General features: G+C 33.5%; 1 protein-coding gene and 2 pseudogenes across 1 annotated transcript; 2 read left to right on the forward strand and 1 right to left on the reverse strand.

Annotated features, from left to right (window-relative positions):
- Window positions 1-9,115, reverse strand: LOC118030008 (uncharacterized; annotated as a pseudogene).
- A 2,628-nt stretch (window positions 9,116-11,743) lies between these two features.
- LOC140955625 (uncharacterized) lies at window positions 11,744-24,235 on the forward strand (annotated as a pseudogene).
- LOC140955577 (uncharacterized) lies at window positions 14,350-19,776 on the forward strand. Its single transcript, XM_073409160.1, is given in 7 exon segments — window positions 14,350-15,199; window positions 15,276-15,917; window positions 15,985-17,214; window positions 17,318-19,134; window positions 19,136-19,381; window positions 19,383-19,472; window positions 19,474-19,776. Coding segments are annotated over 7 exon segments (5,178 nt in total).
- Window positions 24,236-25,196: the final 961 nt, after the last annotated feature.

Below are 25,196 nucleotides of genomic sequence, written 5' to 3' on the forward strand. Positions count from 1 at the left end.
TTATGGGTTGGGGATAGGCTTCCTATCCAATTTTCTTAAAAACTAGCAAACAAGATCTTTTTTAGTCAAATTCCCAAGACTATGTCTAGCATGTTCTTTATGGAATTGTGGCCATAAATCATGAATTGCACAATGCACATCTCCACTAGGGTGCATCTTAAGAGTCAATAGAAGATTATCTAAAGACCCCTTACTCAGGCCATCCTTAATGAATTGTATTTTATCTTCATAGTTTACAGATACCATTCCTAAAGAATGACATGTTGCATTATAAGTCCATCTGGCACATCTGTGACAGACTTTTAGTCGTTTTGCATGATTTTTTTTTGCAAAAGTGCTTTTACCTATTCCAGGCATGTATGATATGAAAGAATTGGAGGACTCACCTAATAATCGGACCTTTGCTTCAATTAGCTAGCGAATATCTTCAGGAATTCCATGGTTCATTAACAATCTCAATCTAGCACATCTAGCACGATAAATTTTTGTAATCACATTTTGAGGCAGAGTGGGAAAATACTTTTTCAATTTTTCAAGAGTGCTATCCATTTTCAAATGAGAATTGGAGGAGAGATTCAAAGAAAAGAGAAAGAGCAAAGAATTGCACAAATATATACACAGATATCAGTTATCATAGGAAACTGAAAGAATCGACTTAAAAGTCACGGAGTACCGTTATCCGCCATTTGACCGGGGTGAGAGAATAGCAAAACAAAAGTCACAAAAAAATATAAATAAATAAAAAACACAAAAACAATGTGAGAAAAAGAATCAATCTTTATATACATGATCACTCAATTCAATAGAGTCATTTTTAACTGAAAAATTATCAAAATAAACTTTCAAACGATGGCCATTTACCTTGAAAACATTACCATTCTTTGGATTCTCAATATCACAAGCCCCATATAGACACACATGTTTCACAATAAAAGGATCACTCCATCTTGATCTTAGTTTTCCAAGAAATAAATGGAGTCGAGAATTATAAAACAAGACTTTTTGACCAACATTGAATGTTTTTCTCAGTATTTTCTTGTCATGCAACTCTTTGATTCTTGCTTTATGAATTCTTGAATTTTCATATGCATCATTTTTTTATTTATTTTCTTAAGCTCATTTATTTGTAATTTTCACAGCTGACTAGTATCATTAAGGTTTGAATTGAAAGCTTTAATAACCCAATAATCTTTATGTTCAAGTTCTACAAGCAAGTGACAAGGTTTTTCATAGACTAGTTTATAAGGTGACATACCTAATGATGTTTTATAAGCAGTTTGATAAGCCCAAAGTGCGTCATTAAGTCTTAAAGACCAGTCTTTCCGATTAGGGTTCACTATTTTCTCCAAGATCTATTTGATATCCCTATTAGCAAGTTCTACCTGTCCACTCATCTGAGGGTGATAAGGGGTGACAACTTTGTGTGTGATTCCATATTTCTTCATTAAAAACTCAAATGACTTGTTGCGGAAATGTGTTCCACCATCACTTATCATGGCTCGAGGGATTCCAAATCGACTCAAAATATTTTCTTTCAAAAACTTTATCACTGTTTTGTGATCATTGTTTCAATTTGGAATTGCCTCTATCCATTTTGAAACATAATCTATTGCGACTAATATGTATGAGAAACCAAATGATGGAGGAAATGGACCCATGAAATCTATACCCCAACAGTCAAAGATCTCAATGACAAGAATAAGATTTAAAGGCATCATGTGATGTTTTGAAATAGATCCCAACTTTTGACAATTTTCACAAGTCTTGCAGAATACATGTGAGTCCTTGAACATGGTGGGCCAGTAAAATCGACTTTGTAAGATTTTTGCAATTGTCTTTCTTGATGAGAAATGACCCCCATATGCCTCAGAATGACAAAATTTAATGACACTACTTACCTCATTGTCAGGAATGCATCTTTGATCAGGATAATATTTGAATAAATAAGTTTCATCCTAATAAAAGTTCTTCACTTCGTTGAAGAACTTTCTTTTATCTTGGGTACTCCAATGAGCTGGCAATTGTCTTGAAACAAGAAAATTAACAATATTAGCAAACCAAGGCATTATAGAGATATAAAATAAAGGTTCATCAGGAAAGTAGTCATCGATTGGAGTGATGTCAGATCTCGAATTGGTTGTCAATCTTGACAAATGATCTACGACAACATTTTCAGTGCCTTTCTTGTCTTTGATTGTGATATCAAATTCTTGAAGTAATAGAATCCACCGCACCAATCTAGCCTTAGAATCTTTCTTAGAGAGAATATATTTCAATGCTGTATGATCACTAAAAACGACAACAGGTGAGCCAACAAGATAAGATTTGAATTTGTCACATGCAAATACTACTGCAAATAATTCTTTTTCAGTGATAGTGTAATTCATTTGAGCACTATTTAAAGTTTTATTTGTATAGCAAATCACATAAGGTTTCTTATCTTTTCTTTGTCCCAAGACTGCACCCATGGTATAATCACTAGTGTCACACATTATTTCAAAAGGTAGTGACCAATCAAGAGGTTGAATGACAGGAGCAGAAGTAAGCAAGCTTTTAAGTTTAACAAAGGTTTTTTCACATTGTTTAGTCCATTCAAAAACATTTTCCATTGTTAGAAGGTTACACAATGGTTTAGACATTACACTAAAATCTTTAATGAACCTTCTGTAAAAACCAGCATGTCCTAAGAATGATTTAACATCTTTAACAAATTTTGGTGTTGGTAAGTTGGCAATTTACTCGAATTTAGATTTGTCAACCTCAATTCCTTTCGATGAAACAATGTGGCCAAGTACAATGTCGTTTTTTTACTATAAAGTGATATTTTTCCCAATTCAGTACAAGATTCTTCTCTTCACACCTATTCAAAACCTTTTCGAAGTTAGTTAAACAATCATCAAATGAATCACCAAAAATAGAAAAATTATCCATAAAAATCTCAAGGAAACGTTCAACCATATCACTGAATATGCTAAGCATGCATCTTTGAAACGTGGCTGGTGCATTACATAATCCAAAAAGGCATCCTTTGATATGCAAAAGTACCAAATGGACATGTGAAAGTAGTCTTCTCTTGATCTTCTAATACAATTTCAATTTGGTTGTAACCTGAATAGCCATCTAGAAAACAATAAAATTTATGACTTACAACTCTTTTTAAGATTTGATCCATGAAAGGTAAATGGAAATGATCTTTCCTAGTCATTGAATTAAGTTTCCTATAGTCAATGCACATGCGCTAACCAGTAATAGTCCTAGTTGGAATTAACATATTTTTCTCATTTGTTATCACATTGACTCCAGACTTCTTGGGTACAACTTGGGTAGGACTTACCCATTTGCTGTCAGAAATAGGATAAATGATTCCATTATCTAGAAGCTTAATGACTTCATTTTTCACTACTTATTTCATATTAGGATCAAGTCTTTATTACATTTTTCTAGAGGGTTTAGCATTTTCCTTTAAATAAATCCTGTGTGTGCACATTAAAGGGCTAATTCCTTTTATATCAGTTATGGTCCATCCTAATGCATTTTTGTGCATTTTCAGAGTTTGTAACAACTTACCTTCTTGATATGCATTAAGTTTGGAAGAGATTATTACCGGAAAGGTTTCATTGTCTCTTAAAAATGAGTATTTAAGATTGAATGGTAACAACTTCAAATCAGGTTTTGGTGGTTGAACACTTGAAGATATGGATTCAATTGATCGTGCTGATAATTCTTCAATTTATGGTCTCCAATTACATGCCTTTGCTTCTTCCTGAAAATAGATCATTTGCAACTCATCAGGTTCATCAATCTCAGTTTCACTGGAAGTGGTTTGAAATTGATTATGAACTAATTTTTCAATAAAGTCCACTTCTTGTAAATCATTATCATCTCCAAGTTGCTTGCAAATGTTGAAAATATTCATCTCCAATGTCATGTTTCCAAATGATAATTTCAATAGCCCATTCCTACAATTAATCAATGCATTAGAAGTTGCAAGAAATGTATGTCCAAAAATTACAGGAATTAAATTACATGCTTCAATAGATTGTGTATCCAAAACAATAAAATCCATAGGATAAATAAATTTATCAACTTGTACTAACACATCTTCAACTATTCCTCTAAGCACTTTAACAGATCTATCAGCAAGTAAAAGAGTTACAAAAGTTGGTTTTAACTCACCTAGATTAAAACTCTAAAAGACTGAACATGGAAGTAAATTCACACTAGCTCCAAGATCAAGTAAAGCTTTTTCAATTTTATGTTCTCTGATAAAGCAAGAAATTGCAGGACAACCAAGGTCTTTATATTTCAAAACATTATTGTTCTGAAGAATGACACTTACTTGTTTAGCTAAAAAGGCTTTTTTTTTCACATTCAATTTTCTCTTCACAGTGCACAGATCTTTTAAAAATTTAGTATAATAATGTACCTATTTAATAGCATCCAACAAAGGTATATTGATCCTTACCTGTTTGAAAGTTTCAAAGATTTCAAAGTTGTGATGGACTTTCCTTTGTTTGGTTATGGCATGAGGAAATGGAAGTGCTGGTTGAGAATCAGTCTTTTCTTTACAATGTTTAGATTCAACCCCTTCCTTACCCTCAAAGATTGACTCGTCATCTTTCTCACAAGGTTCAAGAGTGGGTTTTTCAATAACTTTACCACTACAAAGAGTGATGACTGATGTGACTTAATCCATGTGTTGGCTTCCGGAACTACTTGCATTTGCATTGTATTGCCCCTTTGGATTTTGCTGTGGTTGAGATGGAAACTTACCTTTCTCTTGAAAACTAAGAGCAGATGTGAATTTTGCAAGAGAATGTTTTAAATTTTTCATGCTTTGAACAAGTTGAGTTTTGATTGTCTCTTGCTTTTCAATGAATGCATGCAATGTTTCCTCAAGATTTCTTCTAGGAGGTGGAGCATAAGGAGGTGTATTTCCATGATAATTTTAGAAATTATAACGTGCTTGAAACAGTGGCTGTGAAGTTTGTGCATTATTATTATTATCATTCTTCCAACTTAAATTTGGGTGGTTTCTCCAACCAAGGTTGTATGTTTGCGAGTATGGGTTATAATTGGGCCTTTGAAAACTATTTAAAGCATGGGCTTGTTCATGGAGACATTCCTTGAAAGAAGGCAAAGTTGGACAACCATTGGTTGCATGTTCATTTGTTTCATAGATTTGACATACAGTTTCTTGAACAGATTTTAATTGACTAGTTTTTTTCAATTCTAGTGCTTCAACTTTTCTAGCTAAAGATGCAAACTTGGCTTGGAGGTCATGATCTTTCCTAAGGTTATACATACCTCCACTAGATGCATGAGTTTAGGTTTTACTTGGTGCCTTATAAGTGCCTGTAGTGTCTTAATTTTGCACATTTTTAGCTAGCAAGTCTAGGTACTCCATTGCTTCATTAGGATCTTTATCTTCAAAAGTTCTATTGCATATCAATCCAACAATTTGCCTATGTTTAGGTGTTAACCCTTCATAAAATTATGAAACCAATCTCCATGATTCAAAACCATGATAAGGGCAAGTATTAAGCAAGTCTCAATACTTATCCCAACATTGGTAAAATGTTTCACCTGGTTTTTGAGTGAAAGTGGTGATTTGTCTTTTAAAAGAGTTGGTTCTGTGAGATGAAAAGAATTTCTTTAAAAATTATTGTTGCATTTCATTCCAAGCACGAATGGATCTTGACCTAAGATTTTGTAGCCATGTTTTAGCTTTATCTTTTAATGAAAAAGGAAAAAGATTTAATCTAATGGTATTCATGCTATAATTTAAGTCATTATAGGTGTTACAAACTTCAAATTCTCTCAAATGCAAGTATGGATTTTCTATATCTAAGCCATGAAAAGAAGGTAAAATTTGAATAATGCCTCGCTTAAAATTAAAATAAGATGCATTAGGAGGGAAAACTATGCATGAGGGTGCATTTGTTTTTGTGGGATTCATGTGGTCTCTAAGTGTTCTAACACAGTTATTTTCATTATTCTTATTATAAAGTGACTGGTTATCTTCTTCGGCCATATTTTCTGAAAATGATGAGGATACCCTATAAAGTCTACCACTTAGTGTACGTGACCAAACACTCATGCACATGTAGAAAGAGAATAAAAGAAAGAAGAAAACAAAAGAAAAGAAACAAAGTTAGATACAAGAAAAATGAAAAGAGAAAATAAAATAAATACTATAATTTGTACAAGAATTTACCTCCTTAGCAACGGCGCCAAAAATTTGACACTCCCCCCATAATGAGGCTTCTAGGAGGGTTGAATTGCTGTCCAAAGTTAGTGTAATATTTGTGTCCGAATTTTTACTGAAATTGTGTTGTGTTCTTTGTAGATTTCAGTTCTTTAGTTTGTAAAACTCATTATTTCAGTTTGATTCAAGTTATTCATGTTTATTAAAGTGTTCTTATATATAATCATGGTTGGCTAATCTCTTTCTTGGATCCAAATCAAGGATGATGGTGATTGAGGTGTTCTTTAAGATATGAATGAATCTTAATGTTTATCTTTTCATTTTCTTCATGCATGTTTTATTATTGCAAAGAAATTTTAGAAATCATTTAGGTAATGTTATAATCTTGAATTTTTATGCACAAACCTTAGTTTTGGTATACAGATTGTTTGATTCAATGTCTTACTTAATATGAAAGTACTTGTTCATTCTTAAGCAATAACCAATCTTCATCTTTTTAAACTTCATTGTAATATCTTCCGATCTAATATCACCATCGTTGATATTAGGTTGAGTTATCTTATATATGTTGAAGGAATCACAAATGCATCACCATTAAAATTGATTTGGACCAAGACTTACTTTTTCTTGTCTTTTAAAATCTATTTACATGTTTTCATCTTTGAAAACAAATTCAGCAATTATTTTCAACCAAGTTATTGTTAATTTAATTTCTCTCAAGTTTTTTTTTTGTTACCTAGCTTAATTTCTAGATTTAGCTCTTTGTGGATATGAGCTCGATTTTACCGAGTTAATTGCTACATCGCACACTCGTGCATTTGCGAGTTAAAACAAGCCGATCATAAATAGCGGTTAAGCAATAGGTTAATTGTATAAATTATAAATAACAATAATACAACAATAACAACAACAACAACAACAACAACAATATTAAAGAAGAAGAAGAAGAAGAGGAAGAAGTTGATGAGAATTTTGAGATGGAAGATCAATGTGAGAATTAAATAATGATAAAAACAAGTGTCAAGGTTAGAGGATTCACTAATGATATTTCAAATAAGTATAACATAAACTCTTATTACTCAACTGGAAACCACATATAAAGGAGGTTTTAATTAGATGATTTGTCATTAATAGCTCATTATAATTTGTTAACTTGATCATATTAATTATCTTATTTAAGTAACACCAAACTTTTAAATATTGGTAGGAATTCATTATGCTAACTTATGTTAACAACAAATCAAGTTCCTTTCATAGCACAGGTGTAGGTAATACCATACGGTTGGGCTATGAGAGTGCCAAGCATTTGTTGTACCAAGTGTTAGACAACACAAATCTAGATTAACCATTTAACAAGTAAGGTATTAAGAATTAGTAAGATAAAAAGATAAGACATGTTAATATTAAACATTAAGGTTCATGTTGAGTTTACAAATATACTAATTCTCACACCCATTAGTGTAACCTTTTCACCTTGACATAATAAACTTAGCTAAACATAATGAAGAAGAGAAACATAAATAAACAAAATAAGAACATAAATAAGATAGAAGTTAACTAAGTAAAGGAAAGGAAATGAAAAGCATAAACAAGATACTAATTAAAGCAAAACTTAAGAATTATAAAAAAATATAAAGAGAGAAAGCAAGAGCAAGTTCTTGATCTAAACAACCAAGCCCTTAAATGCATGGCAAATGCCTTCTTTTATAGGCCAAAATTTGAAAAGTATTGATTTGATGACTAATTGTTGAGTGGGTGGCCAACTCTTGACTTGGTGAAAATCCCTATCTTCTTGTCTGAATAAAACATCATTGCTAACATCAAAACTGGAACCAATTGTATGCATGAAAGTTATAGAAAATTGTTTTATCTTTCCAGGAAAAAAATTTGATGTCATTTGAACTTATAGAACTCGAGATATGGGCTGAACACTAAATAGTGTCTGGGATCCTAACCTAAGTTTTTTTAGCCATGTTTTAGCTTTATCTTTTAATGAAAAAGGAAAAAGCTTTAATCTAATGGTATTCATGCTACAATTTAAGTCATTATAGGTGTTACAGACTTCTTCAAATTCTCTTAAATGCATGTATGGATTTCTAGATCTAAGTCATGAAAAGAAGGTAAAAGTTGAATTATGCCTGGTTTAAAATTAAAGTGAGATGCATCAGGAGAGAAAACTATACATGATGGTGCACTTGTTCTTGTAGGATGTGGTCTCTAAGTGTTATAACTTGGTTATTCTTATTATAAAGCGACTGATTATTTTCTTCAGCCATATTTTCTTGAAAATGATGAGGATACCTATAAAGTCTACTACTTAATTTACATGACCAAACACGCATGCACGTGTAGAAATAGAATAAAAGGAAAAAGAAAACAAAAACAAAACAAAAAAAAAACAAAAGTTAGATATAAGAAAAATGAAAAGAGAAAATAAAATAAATATTATAATTTATACAAGAATTTACCTCCCCGATAATGATGCCAAAAAACTTGACATGATCAAAATATTGATGTCTTATCCAAGTGCAGGAGTGTCGAAGTAATAAATAACCCAGCAAGACCGGGGTCGAACCACAGGGAGATGAAGATGAACTATATAAATTACATTAATCTTTGTCGAACCACAGGTAGATTGATTAGTACTTAAAAGTGCATGTTTATCAAGGTTTTATATATCATCATTTTTGCACTTGAAGTATCAATAACTCCTTAACTAAAGCATGTTTTATAATAACAAGTTTGATACTATAAGATACCTTAATTTTATGGTAAATGCTCATTTTAAATGCAAGCCTATCACATAAATAAAAGGATTGATTGATGAGTTTAAGTATTGAAAGTGAAAGGACAAAGAGATGGCCAAACTTAGAAAAGAGATGCCGATGCAGTCCAAAACCGGAACATTGCTTGGTAATTGGATCATATCTGGAGCTCTAGATCTCGGATTTAGGTCCATTTTATATGGATGGAAAGGTAAGACAAAGGCCTACAACTTTCATGAGGAGGCCAAGATTTAAAAAGGCCGTTTTGAAGTCCAAACTGAAGGAACAACGAAGAAGTCCGAAGCTGTCCTGCAGCCCAGACACTATTTAGTGTTCAGCTCATATCTTGAGTTCTAGAAGTTCAAATGACCTCATCTTTTTTTTTTGTTGGAAAGCTGAGACAATTTCCTAGAACATTCCTGAGGATTCTGGGCAAATTATGATGTTATCAATGACGTCTTGTTCAGACAAGAAGATAAGGATTGTCACCAAGTCAAGATGTGGCCACCCACTCATCAATTAATTAACAAATCAATAGTTCCAAATTTTGGCCTATAAAAAGAGGCACTTACCATGTATTGAGGCATCTTGGTTTCCAGATCAAGATCATGCTCTTGCTTTCTCTCTTTGTATTGCTTATGTTTTGCTTTCATTAATATCAAGTTTATGCACTTCATTTCCTTTCCTTTACTTAGTTAGCCTCTTTCTCATTTATGTTCTTGTCTTGTTCATCTATGTTTCTTTCTTTCATTATGTTCAGCTAAGTTAATTATGTCAAGGTGAAAAGGGTACACTAATGGTGTAAGAATAAGTATAATATAAACTTAACATGGACCTTAACGTTGGATACTAACATGTTTTATATTTGTTATCTTGTTCACTTTTATTACTTTGCTTGTTAAATGGTTAATCTAGATTTATGTTGTATAACACTTGGTACAACAAATACTTGGTACTTTCATAGCCCATACTGTATGGTATAACCGACACCTGAGCTATGAAAGGAACTTGATTTGTTGTTAACATAAGTTATAATCATGAATGCCTGCCAACATTTACAAGTATTAGCTTTATTCGAATAAGATAACTAATGTAATCATGTTAACAATTTATAATCTGATTGGAACCTCCTTTATGTGTGGTTTCCAATTGAGTAATAAGAGTTTATACTATACTTGTTTGAAGTACCATTAGTGGATCCTCTAACCTTGACATTTGTTTTTATCGTTGTTTAATCCTTACATTAATCTTTCAACTCAAAGTTCTCATTAATTTCTTCCTTCTCTTCTTTATTATTGTTGTTATTATTATTATTATTATTATTATTATTATTATTATTATTATTATTATTATTATTATTATTATTATTATCTGTTCATAAACTCAGTATATCGGCTGGAAACCTGTGACCCGATCTTTTAGATCATTCTCAGGTATAACAACGCCACATACTGAGTATTATTATTACTATTACTATTACTATTACTATTTACTACTATTGTTATTATTATTGTTATTGTTGTGTTGTTATTTTATAATTTATACAATTAACCTCTCTGTGGTTCGACCCCGGTCTTGCCAGGTTATTTATTACTTCGACACTCCTGCACTTGGGACAAGACATCAAGCTTTTTGGTCGTTGTCAAGTTTTTTTTGGTGCCGTTTCCGGGGAGGTAAAATTCTTGTATAAATTATAATATTTAATTTTATTTTCTCTTTTCACTTTTCATTTTATCTAACTTTTGTTTTCTTTGTTTTGTTTTGTTTCTTTTTCTTCTATTTTCTTTTCTTCCTTTTATTCTCTTTTTACACGTGCATGCGAGTTTGGTCACGTACATTAAGTGGTCGACTTTGTAGGATATCCTCATCATTTTCAGAAAATATGGCTGAAGAAGATAATCAATCGCTTCATAATGAGAATAATGAGAATAACCGTATGAGAACACTTAGAGACCACATGAATCCACAAGAACAAGTGCACCCTCATGCATAGTTTTCCCTCCTGATGCATCTCATTTTAATTTTTAAGCCAGACATTATTCAACTTTTACCTTCTTTTCATGGCTTAGACCTAGAAAATCCATACTTGCATTTAAGGGAATTTGAGGAGGTTTGTAATACCTATAATGACTCAAATTGTAGCATGAACACCATTCGATTAAAGCTTTTTCCTTTTTCATTAAAAGATAAAGCTAAAACATGGCTACAAAATTTAAGACCAGGATCCATTCGTGCTTGGGATGAAATGCAACAACAATTTTTAAAGAAGTTTTTTCCATCTCACTGAACAAATTCTTTCAAAAGACAAATCATCACTTTCACTCAAAAACCAGGAGAAACATTTTACCAATGTTGGGATACGTATCGAGATTTGCTTAATACTTGCCCACATCATGGTTTTGAAACATGGAGATTGGTTTCACATTTTTATGAAGGTTTAACACCTAGAGATAGGCAAATGGTTGAATTGATGTGCAATGGAACTTTCGAAGATAAAGACCCTAATGAAGCAATGTAGTACCTAGACTTGCTAGCCGAAAATGCTCAAAATTAGGACACCACAGGTACTTATGAGGCACCAAGTAAAACTCAACCTCATACATCTAGTGGAGGTATGCACAACCTTAGGGAAGATCATGACCTCCAAGCTAAGTTTGCATCTTTAGCTAGAAAAGTCGAAGCACTTGAATTGAAAAAAAGTGGTCAATTAAAATCTGTTCAAGACATTGTGTGTCAAATCTGTGAAACCAATGAACATTCAACAAATGATTGTCCAACTTTGCCTTCTTTTAAGGAATGCCTCCATGAACAAGCCCATGCTTTAAACAGTTTCCAAAGACCCAACCATAACCCATACTCACAAACGTACAACCCTGGTTGGAGAAATCACCCAAATTTCAGTTGGAAGAGTGATAGCAACAATGCACAAACTTCACAGCCACCGTTTCAAGCACACCATAATTTTCAAAAGTCTCATGGATATGCACCTTGATTGTGCATCAAAAGTATCATTAAGTCTTTTATTTTACATATGTATTTATTGTTTTTATTTGAATTTTTTATAATAAGTGATGTGCTTTTTAGTAATGAAGTTTCTTTTAATGTTTCGATAGGTTTTTGGAGCTTAAATGAATTATTTCAGAAAATTCAACGTCGGAATTCAGAACAAAGAATTGAAGAGAAATTTAGTTGAAGATTGAAGCAAATCTTGGTTCAAATAAGTGCTCCAAATTTGCCCAAAAAATCAATTATTTTCCAATTCTAGAAAAGAATATCATATGATCCATTTCAAGCCCAAACTTACCTTATGTTGTGTGCAAACTTCAACCATCAAACACTCAAGGTTTTCAATGTCAATCTTAGCCCAAATAATAGGTACAATTGTATACTTATTTGATGTTTAAATCCAACCCCAAATCAGCCCCCAAATCAGCCTCCAAATCAGCCCAAGCACAATCCATGATCTTACATGTCCACACAACAAATAATATTTGATTTATTTTGGGCAATTAATTGATTCAAGAGGGCAAGCACATGGATGGAAAGCTGGAGGGGACATTGTGACATTATTTTGGGTCAACAAGAAGAAAGAAAACAGCTCATAAAGGAGGAAGAAAAACGTGCACCAAAGTGTTCTCCAAGCTGGCCTGATTTAATTTTCCAGAACATCTTTCGGTGTTTTGCCCATAACTTTTGACTCAGATGTCCAAATGAGCTGTTCTTTAATGATCTGGAAAGCTCATATAATTGCCTATAAATATGTCTCTAATAGCCATCTCCAGGGGAGGCTTCTAAGAGGGTCGAATTGCTGTCCAAATTTAGAGTCAGATTTGTGTCCGAATTTTTACTGAAATTCTGTTGTGTTCTTCTTTGTAGATTTCGGTTCTTTAGTTTGTAAAACTTATTATTTCAGTTTGATTCAAGTTATTTCATGTTTATTCAAGTGTTCTTACATATAATCATGGTTGGCTAATCTCTTTCTTGGATCCAAATCAAGGATGATGGTGATTGAGGTGAGTTCTTTAAGATATAAATGAATCTTAATGTTTTATCTTCTCATTTTCTTCATGAATGTTTTATTATTGCAAAGAAATTTTAGAAATCATTTAGGTAATGTTATAATCTTGAATTTTTATGCACAAACCTTAGTTTTGGTATAGAGATTGCTTGATTCAATGTCTTACTTAATTTGAAAGTACTTGTTCATTCTTAAGCAATAATTAATCTTCATCAATTTAAACTTCATTGTAATATCTTCCGATCTAATATCACCATCGTTGATATTTGGTTGAGTTATCTTATATATGTTGAAGAAATCACCAATACATCACCATTAAAATTGATTTGGACCAAGACTTACTTTTTCTTGTCTTTTAAAAATCTATTTACACTTTTTCATCTTTGAAAACAAATCCATCAATTATTTTCAACCAAGTTATTGTTAATTTAATTTCTCTTGAGTTTTTTTTGTTGTTACCTAGCTTATTTTCCAGATCTAGCTCTCTGTGGATATGACCTCGATCTTACCGAGTTAATTGCTACATCGCACACTCGTGCACTTGCGAGTTAAAACAAGCCGATCATAAAAAGCGGTCAAGCAATTTTGGCGCCGTTGCCGGGGAGCTAGCAAGCAAAGGTAACAAATTTATATTTGATTATTGAAAAATAAAAAAAAATTCATATAAATAAAAAATCAAATGGCTGGTTTTACCGCCTAAAAAAAAAAAAAATTGACCTCAACTTTTTGGATATTGGACTATTAATTGTTGGATTTTGGTTGGTTCAACCATTTTTCTTTTTATTGTTTATTCTAGTTAGTTTCTAATATTTATTATTTATATTATAAGGCTGGTTTTACCGCCTCTTGTTTATTTTATTTTTTTGTTGTTATTTCTTTTATATTTATTGTCTAAAGTGCTTGGCCGGTATTACCGCCTCTTGTTTATTTTATTTTTGTTGTTATTTATTGTTGTTATTTCTTTTATATTTATTGTTTGAAGTGCTTGGCCGGTATTACCGCCTCTTGTTTATTTTATTTTGTTGTTATTTGTTTATTTTATTTTGTTGTTATTTATTGTTATTATTTCTTTAATATTTATTGTTTGAAGTGCTTGGCCGGTATTTACCGCCTCTTTATTCATGCTTGTTATACTTATCTTTTAATGTTTATTGTTGTTAATATTGTTTATTAGTTGGAGAGTGAATTTCTTAATTTGTTGTATTTTTATTTTTGAGCCATTACTTTATCTTGTACGTTTCATTTACTTTTATTTGCAATTTGTTTTTTTTTTGTTTTTTTTGTTTTTGTTTTTTTTTCTCTCCTTTCCTTTCGTATTCATATAATTGTTATTTTATTATTATTATTATTATTTTATCATGGCTAATGTTGAAGATGTAGAGGGTGAAGGGAGTGTTCAAGGTAATGGACCTCCACAATTTAATGATCAACCTAATTTTCGAACTCTTAGAGAGTATCTTCACCCGGCTAGACAAAGTACACCTTCGTGTATTATCTTGCCTCTTAACCAACAAGCTTTCAATTTGAAACCGGGCATGATTCAACTTCTTCCCACATTTCACGGTATGGATTCTGAAAATCCATACATACACATTAAGGACTTTGAAGAGGTATGTAATACTTTTATTGATAGAACATGCACTGAGGAAACTATTCGGCTTAAATTGTTCCCATTCTCTCTAAAGGATAAAGCCAAGCTTTGGCTAAACTCCTTACGTCCTAGGTCTATAGGTACATGGAGAGAAATGCAAGCTGAATTTTTGAAAAAATACTTCCCCACTCATAGGACGGCAGCCTTACAACGTCAAATGATGAATTTTTCTTGTAGTCCAAATGAGTCATTTCACCAAGCTTGGGAAAGGTTCAAAGACTTGTTAAATGCATGCCCCCACCATGGTTTTGAGATGTGGAGGTTAGTGAGTTTCTTCTACGACTCTCTTACCGCAGATTTTAAAAAGCTAGTGTCAACCATGTGTAATGGTGAGTTTTATGACAAAGAACCAAGTGAAGCCTTCGATTTTTTTGATCAATTGGCTGAAAACACAAAGCAATGGGAGACTTCTCTCCCACTTCATGTTGAGTCTAGAAACACCATTTCTCATTCAAGTGGGAAGTTCCAATTAAAAGAGACTGATGATCTTAATGCTAGATTAGCCTCATTGGCTAGGAAAGTAGAGTCTCTTGAGATTAAAAAAGTGCATGTCATGAGTGAACAACAAGAGGAAAGTTGTGTTGTTTGTGAGAGCAAAGGGCATAGGACAACTGAGTGTCCTACCATTTCCAGCCTTCAAGGAAGTGCTATATGGCCAAACTTCTGATTCAAGTAATGTTAGAAAGCCATTTTCAAACCAAGTAGGCAATCCCTACTCTGAGACCTATAATCCTGGATGGAGGAACCACCCAAATTTTGGATGGAGAAATGAGGGCTCTTCAGTACCTCAAACATTTCAACCTCCACCCCAACCATTTCATGCTCCCACACATAACACGTACCAACCACCTCATAAGAGATCCCTAGAGGATACTCTTCAACAATTCATGCAAACACAAGGAGGAATCAACAACCAAGCTTACAAATTTCAAGACCAGACCAATAGGACCTTAGATGACATTCGAAGTCAACTAACCAAGTTGACTCAATCACTAAGCATTCAAGAGAAGGGAAAGATCCCAGCTCAACCAATGCCAAATCCTAGAGGTCAGGTACACATGAGTGAATCTTCACTTGGTGAACCTTCAAACCATGAACAAGTCCAAGCCATCACTACCCTTAGAAGTGGAAAGATTGTTGACAAAGCTATAGGTTTTGGGATTCCTAAAGGTATTGTGGAGGAGAAATCTAGGGAGAGTGAAGAGGGAATCAAAACACAAGTGACAAATGAGAGTTTGAGTGACAAAGAAGGCGAGATAAATGAGAAAGAGATGAGTGAGAAAGGAGATGATTCAAGAAAAAATTGGAGTCAAAGTGAGTGATTTAGAATTTGTTCCTAGAGCACCATTTCCACAGAGGTTAGGGAAACCTAAACATGATCTTGTGAACTCGGAAATCTATGAATTGTTCAAACAAGTGAAAGTCAACATTCCACTCCTTGATGCAATTAAACAAGTCCCATCTTATGCAAAGTTCCTTAAGGACTTATGCACAGTCAAAAGGAGATTGAATGTGAAAGAAAGAGCCTTTCTAACTGAGCATGCTAGTGCCATCATCCAGTTTAAGACCCCTCCCAAATACAAAGATCCTGGTTGTCCTACCATTTCATGCATTATTGGAAGTCATAAGATAGACCAAGCTTTGTTGGATTTAGGAGCAAGTGTGAATTTGATACCCTACACTGTTTACGAACAGTTAGGTTTAGGAGAAATCAAGCCTACTCGAATCACCCTTCAATTAGCTGATAGGTCAATCAAGATTCCTAGGGGTATTGTTGAGGATGTGTTGGTCCAAGTAGATAAATTCTACTTTCCTGTTGATTTTATAGTGTTAGACACCGCACCTATTCAAGGTTCTAATGCTCCCATCCCAGTCATCTTAGGTAGACCTTTCCTAGCTACATCCAATGCTTTAATTAACTGTAGGAATGGGGTGATGAAATTGTCTTTTGGGAATATGACTGTGGAGATGAACATATTCAATGTCTCCAAACAAATTGGTGAACATGAGGACATTAGAGAGGTAGATTTGATCCAAACAATTTGTCAAGAACACTTTGAGAGAGAATGGGTAAAGGATCCATTGGAAAGAACTTTAATTCATGATGAAAGACTTTATTCTTTGGAATGTGTTGATGAGGAAGTAAAAGAACTCGAGACTTATCTGGATCCAATGCCTATTATGTCAATAGGTCAATGGACCCCATCGTTTGAGCCTTTGATTTCACCCCAAGTGAAAGTGGAGGCATCTCTTGTCCGACCTTATAAACCAGAAAGGAAGCCTTTACCGAGTGATCTTAAGTATGCATTTCTAGGGGAAGATGAATCATATCCTATTGTGATTTCATCAAAACTTAGCATAGAGCAGGAACAAGAACTTTTGAGAGTGGTGAGAAAACACAAGAAAGCAATTGGGTGGACAATCACTGACTTGAAAGGAATTAGCCCTCTTTTATGTACACATAGAATTTATCTTGAAGAAGAGGCTAAATCTGTGAGGCAAATGCAAAGACGACTGAACCCAAACATGAAGGAAGTAGTGAGAGGTGAAGTGCTTAAACTGCTTGATGCGGGTATCATTTACCCCATTGCAAACTCAAAATGGGTTAGTCCAACCCAAGTTGTTCCTAAAAAAATCTGGAGTCACGGTAGTGAAGAATGAAAATAATGAGCTAGTACCAACTAGAATCCAAACTGGATGGCGTATGTGCATTGATTATCGTAAGTTGAACATGGTGACCAGGAAGGACCATTTTCCGCTTCCATTTTTAGACCAAGTGCTTGAAAGAGTAGCCGGAAGAGCTTTCTATTGTTTTCTTGATGGATACTCAGGTTACAACCAAATTGAGATTTCTTTAGAAGACCAAGAAAAAACCACTTTCACTTGTCCTTTTGGTACCTATGCTTATAGAAAAATGCCTTTTGGCTTGTGTAATGCACCAGCCACTTTTCAAAGGTGTATGATGAGTATCTTTAGTGACATGGTGGAAAATTTTTTGGAAGTTTTCATGGATGATTTTTCAGTTTATGGGGATTCTTATGAGTTGTGTCTAATGCATTTAGAAAAAGTTCTTGAAAGATGTGAAGAGAGCAATCTTGTACTTAATTGGGAGAAGTGTCATTTTATGGTGACACATGGCATTGTCTTAGGTCACATTGTTTCTTCAAAAGGGATAGAGGTGGATAAGTCAAAAGTTGAAGTCATTCAAAAATTACCTACCCCTAGAACAGTGAAAGATGTGAGATCCTTTTTAGGACACGCTGGTTTCTATCGAAGATTCATTCATTCTTTTAGTACCATTGCCAAACCATTGTGTAACTTGTTGTCACAAGATGTCCAATTTGATTGGACATCAAAATGTCAAGAAGCTTTTGAAAAGCTTAAAGGGTTGTTGACCACTGCACCAATCATGCAAGCTCCTGATTGGTCTTTACCATTTGAACTGATGTGTGATGCTAGTGATTTTGCGGTTGGGGCTGTTTTAGGGCAAAGAAAAGATAAGAAGCCTCATGTCATTTATTATGCTAGCAAGACTTTGAATGATGCTCAATTGAATTACACTACAACCGAAAAAGAACTATTAGCTGTGGTCTTTGCATTAGACAAGTTCAGGTCTTATTTGGTTGGATCTCTTGTTATTGTTTTCACTGATCATGCAGCATTGAAATACTTGCTCACAAAACAGGATGCCAAGCCACGTTTGATTCGATGGATCCTCCTACTCCAAGAGTTTAACCTTGAAATTCGAGATAAAAAGGGAGTAGAGAATGTAGTGGCTGATCATTTGTCCCGTCTTTCAAGCTATGAGACCACAACTGATGAATCTCCAATAAATGAATTCTTTGCTGATGAAAATTTATTTTGTGCAGGTACTGTTTCCTACATTGGCTCTCCATGGTATGCTGACATAGCAAATTACCTAGCCACAAGTCAGATTCCTTCTCATTGGTCTAAACTTGATAAACAAAAATTCTTGCGCAACGTGCGTACTTTTTTTTGGGATGACCCCTACCTATTTAAATATTGCCCTGACCAAATTGTTAGGCGGTGCATCCCTGATCATGAAATTCCAAGTGTCATTAATTTTTGTCATGCATTAGCCTGTGGTGGGCATTTCTCTTCCAAGAAAACCACTGCCAAGATCTTGCAATGTGGTTTTTATTGGCCCACTATGTTCAAAGATGTCCATGCCTTCTGTGTTGCATGTGACCGATGCCAACGACTAGGTAACCTCACTAGGCGTAACATGATGCCCCTTAACCCCATTCTTGTTTTGGAAATATTTGATTGTTGGGGGATTGATTTCATGGGACCTTTTCCAAGTTCATTTGGCTACCACTTCATCCTTGTAGCTGTTGATTATGTGTCTAAATGGGTGGAGGCCATTGCATCTCGCACCAATGACCATCGAGTTGTTGTCAAATTCTTGAAAGAAAATATTTTCTCTCGTTTTGGCATGCCCCGGGCTATGATTAGTGATGGGGGAAAGCATTTTTTGTAACAAGCCCGTTGGGATGTTGATGAGAAAATATGGTGTAATTCACAAGGTCAGTACCCCATATCACCCACAGACTAGTGGCCAAGCTGAGTTGGCAAATAGGGAGATCAAGAACATTTTAGAGAAAACAGTCAATCCAAACCGTAAGGATTGGTCCCTACGACTAGTTGATGCTTTGTGGGCATATCGCACTGCTTACAAGACCTCTTTAGGAATGTCTCCTTATAGGCTAGTTTATGGAAAAACCTTGTCATCTCCCTGTTGAGATTGAGCATCGTGCATATTGGGCCATCCGGCAATTCAATGACAATGAAAACGAGGTTGAAAAAAAATAGAAAGCTTCAATTGGATGAATTAGAGGAGCTGAGAAATGATGCATTTGAAAATGCAAAAATTTCAAAACATAAGATGAAAGCTTTGCATGATAAACATATTTTTAGAAAATCCTTTCATGTTGGTCAAAAGGTTCTCTTGTATAATTCACGATTACATCTCTTTCCTGGGAAGTTGAGGACAAAATGGATTGGTCCATTTGTGATTAAATCCATCTCTGAGCATGGTGCATTTGAGGTAGAAAATCCTACGAATGGAAATGTTTTTCAAAGTAAATGGTCATCGATTGAAACTTTATCTTGAAAACGTTGTGGCTGAAGTTGAGACATTGGATCTTGAAGATCCAATACCATTGTAGTATCAGAAGTAATGAGTTTTTATTTTTATTTTATTTTTCATTTTCATTTTTATTTTCTTTCTTCCATCTCTTATATTTTCTTGTTCATGCATTAGGGACAATGCATAATTTTCAGTTGGGGGGTGTGAGGTTCTTTATTTTCACAAAAAAATAAAAAATAAAAAAAAAATCAATGTTTTCTTTTAGTTGTGATATGCAGGTTAAAAAAAAAAAATCAAGCAAGAAGTCAGCTCATGTCCAAGTCAATCAGACATTCATCCTTGAAAACAAAAGGGGAGTAACAGTTTTTCTAATCGTTATACTTTTCTTCTCTTTCTTTTTTTTATTGAGGATAATGTAAAACTTAATTTTAGATATTTGATTATGTTGAATGCTTGAGATAACCATGCTTGTTTAAAAAAAAAAAAAAAAAAATTGCATTCGAATGTGAATGAGACTTGTTTAGGATCAACATTACATTTTTGGATTTATTATTGTGTTGAACATTGCATGCTTTAATTTGGGATAGATAATATCTTATAAAGCAAGATATAGCATACTTTTTTTTAAAAGATTATTGAAGTACATCTTTCCTTGTAAAAGTTGTGTGAGTTGTGCGATTATGCATGAAAGATGAGTGTGATGCTTTACTTGTGATTATCCCTTTTGATCTAGTCCTAAACAAGGTTTAAGTAAATAAAGTAATAATTATTACACAAATAAATAAATAAATGTGTACAAAGTTCTATCTACTCCAATGTTTTGAGTTGTTCAGTAACTAGGGGTATTCATCACAAATGTTTATCTTTACGTCAAAAAGGCAGCTTGAAATATGAGTATGCAAAGCACTTTAAGTTTGTGACTTTGTGAGTAACCGGGTGCATTCATCACAAATGTTTGTATTCGCGTCAAAAGGGAAGTGACCACTTAAAGAAAAAGAATAAATAATATCTTCAAAAAAAAAAAAAAAAGAAGAAAAAAAAAAAGGGAAAAAATATATATAGATATTTCTTTAGTTTGCTACCTTGTTTGTAGTAGTGAAAAGGGAAGATTACATGTTGAGTTTTTCGCGTGAATCAATTATGTTGGTTGCATGATAAATACGATTGAATTTGGAATTTTGTATGGATGTTTGATTTAGAGAATGTGAGTATGCTTATTTTTCTTTATTTGGTATTGTGTACACTAAGTTAAAGATACCAATGTTTGCATGATAGGTCCTTTAAGTGTGATGAGTCGAGCCTAATTATGTTATTATTATTCTTTTTATTTTCAAAGGTTTTATGTTTTGTTTTGCTTGAGGACTAGCAAAATCTAAGTTGGGGGGGTGTGATTGTGCATCAAAAGTATCATTAAGTCTTTTATTTTACATATGTATTTATTGTTTTTATTTGAATTTTTATAATAAGTGATGTGCTTTTTAGTAATGAAGTTTCTTTTAATGTTTCGATAGGTTTTTGGAGCTTAAATGAATTATTTCAGAAAATTCAACGTCGGAATTCAGAACAAAGAATTGAAGAGAAATTTAGTTGAAGATTGAAGCAAATCTTGGTTCAAATAAGTGCTCCAAATTTGCCCAAAAAATCAATTATTTTCCAATTCTAGAAAAGAATATCATATGATCCATTTCAAGCCCAAACTTACCTTATGTTGTGTGCAAACTTCAACCATCAAACACTCAAGGTTTCAATGTCAATCTTAGCCCAAATAATAGGTACAATTGTATACTTATTTGATGTTTAAATCCAACCCCAAATCAGCCCCCAAATCAGCCTCCAAATCAGCCCAAACACAATCCATGATCTTACATGTCCACACAACAAATAATATTTGATTTATTTTGGGCAATTAATTGATTCAAGAGGGCAAGCACATGGATGGAAAGCTGGAGGGGACATTGTGACATTATTTTGGGTCAACAAGAAGAAAGAAACAGCTCATAAAGGAGGAAGAAAAACGTGCACCAAAGTGTTCTCCAAGCTGGCCTGATTTAATTTTCCAGAACATCTTTCGGTGTTTTGCCCATAACTTTTGACTCAGATGTCCAAATGAGCTGTTCTTTAATGATCTGGAAAGCTCATATAATTGCCTATAAATATGTCTCTAATAGCCATCTCCAGGGGAGGCTTCTAAGAGGGTCGAATTGCTGTCCAAATTTAGAGTCAGATTTGTGTCCGAATTTTTACTGAAATTCTGTTGTGTTCTTCTTTGTAGATTTCGGTTCTTTAGTTTGTAAAACTTATTATTTCAGTTTGATTCAAGTTATTTCATGTTTATTCAAGTGTTCTTACATATAATCATGGTTGGCTAATCTCTTTCTTGGATCCAAATCAAGGATGATGGTGATTGAGGTGAGTTCTTTAAGATATAAATGAATCTTAATGTTTATCTTCTCATTTTCTTCATGAATGTTTTATTATTGCAAAGAAATTTTAGAAATCATTTAGGTAATGTTATAATCTTGAATTTTTATGCACAAACCTTAGTTTTGGTATAGAGATTGCTTGATTCAATGTCTTACTTAATTTGAAAGTACTTGTTCATTCTTAAGCAATAATTAATCTTCATCAATTTAAACTTCATTGTAATATCTTCCGATCTAATATCACCATCGTTGATATTTGGTTGAGTTATCTTATATATGTTGAAGAAATCACCAATACATCACCATTAAAATTGATTTGGACCAAGACTTACTTTTTCTTGTCTTTTAAAAATCTATTTACACTTTTTCATCTTTGAAAACAAATCCATCAATTATTTTCAACCAAGTTATTGTTAATTTAATTTCTCTTGAGTTTTTTTTGTTGTTACCTAGCTTATTTTCCAGATCTAGCTCTCTGTGGATATGACCTCGATCTTACCGAGTTAATTGCTACATCGCACACTCGTGCACTTGCGAGTTAAAACAAGCCGATCATAAAAAGCGGTCAAGCACACCTCCTTATGCTCCACCTCCTAGAAGAAATTTTGAGGAAACATTGCATGCATTCATTGAAAAGCAGGAGACAATCAACACTCAACTTGCTCAAAGCATGACAGATTTTAAAGATGCTCTTGCAAAATTAACATCTGCTCTCAGTTTCCAAGAGAAAGGTAAGTTTCCATCTCAACCACAGCAAAATCCAAAAGGGCAATACAATGCAAATGCGAGTAGTTCTGGAAGCCAACACATGGATCAAGTCAAATCAGTCATCACTCTTCGTAGTGGTAAGGTTATTGAATAACCCATTCTTGAACCTTGTGAGAAAGATGATGAGTCTATCTCTGAGGGTAAGGAATGGGTTGAACCTGAACATTGCAAAGAGAAGGATGATTCCCCGCCAGCACTTCCATTTCCTCATGCCACGACCAAACAAAGGAAAGTCAATCACAACTCTGAAATCTTTGAAACTTTCAAACAGGTAAGGATCAATATACCTTTGTTGGATGCTATTAAACAGGTTCCTTCCTATGCTAAATTTTTGAAAGATCTGTGCACCGTGAAGAGAAAACTGAATGTGAAAAAGAAAGCCTTTTTAGCCGAACAAGTAAGTGCCATTCTTCAAAACAATAATGCTTTGAAATATAAAGACCCTGGTTGTCCTACAATTTCTTGCTTTATTGGAGAACATAAAATTGAAAGAGCCTTACTTGATCTTGGAGCTAGTGTGAATTTACTTCCATATTTAGTCTTTCAAAGTCTCAATCTAGGTGAGTTAAAACCAACCTCTATAACTCTTTTACTTGCCGATAGATCTGTAAAAGTGCCTAGAGGAATAGTTGAGGATGTGTTAGTACAAGTTGATAAATTCATTTACCCTGTGGATTTTGTTGTCTTGGATACACAACCTGTTGAAGCATGTAATTCAATTCCTGTCATTTTAGGACGTCCATTTTCTTGCCACTTCTAATGCATTGATTAATTGTAGGAATGGACTGATGAAGCTATCATTTGGAAACATGACATTGGAGATGAATATTTTCAACATTTGCAAGCAGCTTGGAGATGATAATGATTTACAAGAAGTAGATCATATTGAAGAATTAGTTCATGATCAACTTGAATCTACTTTGAGTAAAATTGAGTTGGATGAATATGAAGAATTTGCAAATGATTTATTCTCAAGAAGAAATCACGGATGAAAAAAGGCACCAAAAATATTAATGCCGATCTTTTGTCAGAGTGACAAACAGATTCGACATCTGACATCACACCAATCGATGATTACTTTCCTGAAGAATCCTTACTTTCTCATAGTTCAATGCCTTGGTTTGCTAAACATATTAATTTTCCTATAATAGGAGATTTGCCAGCTCACTGGAGTACTAAAGACAAAGGAAAGTTTTTGAACGAAGTGAAGAACTTTTATTAGGATGACCCTAACTTATTTAAATATTGTCCTGATCAAAAATTTCAAAGATGCATTCCTGACAATGAGGTAAGTAGTGTCATTAAACTTTGTCATTCTGTCAACTAACTTGGGAGCTATTGGCCCAAAGCTTGTTACATGGGTTAAGGAGAAAAGCTTAAGGGAATCAAACATTGCACTATCTACGTATCAGTATCTACAACCCAAGTTGTTAAGCTCGTAGGGGTGTCTCAACACCTAATGCCCTAAGACCAACTGGTCTGGGAGTCATTAGCCTAAAACTCGTTACATGGGTTAAAGATACATTATGTTGTATGTGCATATAAATAAAAATAAATAAAAAATAAAAAAAAATAAAAAAAAAGAAGAAAAAAAAAGTAATAATAAAATAATCCCAACCCAAGGAAGTTCACCTTAAACATTTGAACATAATATTGTTTTCTTCCACAAAAGGCCCATCATCTATGTTTTCACCTTGATATTATTTGAGCACATAAAAAGAAGGTTTATTAATATCTTGTTTAAGAAGTATAAAGCAGTAAATAAATTTAATGAGAGTTTGTTTATCTAGATAGATTAATGGAAGTTGAAATGATGAATGCCTTGCTTTGTGATACTTGCAAATTGTTTCTCTATTTTAACGCTTTAGATTACTAGGGACTAGTAATAAGCTGGTTGGGGGTGTGATTAGTACTTAAAAGTGCATGTTTATCAAGGTTTATATCATCATCATTTTGCACTTGAAGTATCAATAACTCCTTAACTAAAGCATGTTTTATAGTAACAAGTTTGATACTATAAGATACCTTAATTTATGGTAAATACTCATTTTAAATGTAGGCCTATCACATAAATAAAAGGATTGATTGATGAGTTTAAGTATTGAAAGTGAAAGGACAAAGAGATGGCCAAACTTAGAAAAGAGATGCCGATGCAGTCCAAACCGGAACATTGCTTGGTAATGGGATCATATCTGGAGCTCTAGATCTCGGATTTAGGTCCATTTTATATGGATGGAAAGGTAAGACAAAGGC

The sequence above is a fragment of the Populus alba genome, chromosome 5 (assembly GCF_005239225.2).
Source record: "Populus alba chromosome 5, ASM523922v2, whole genome shotgun sequence".
NCBI lineage: Eukaryota > Viridiplantae > Streptophyta > Magnoliopsida > Malpighiales > Salicaceae > Populus > Populus alba.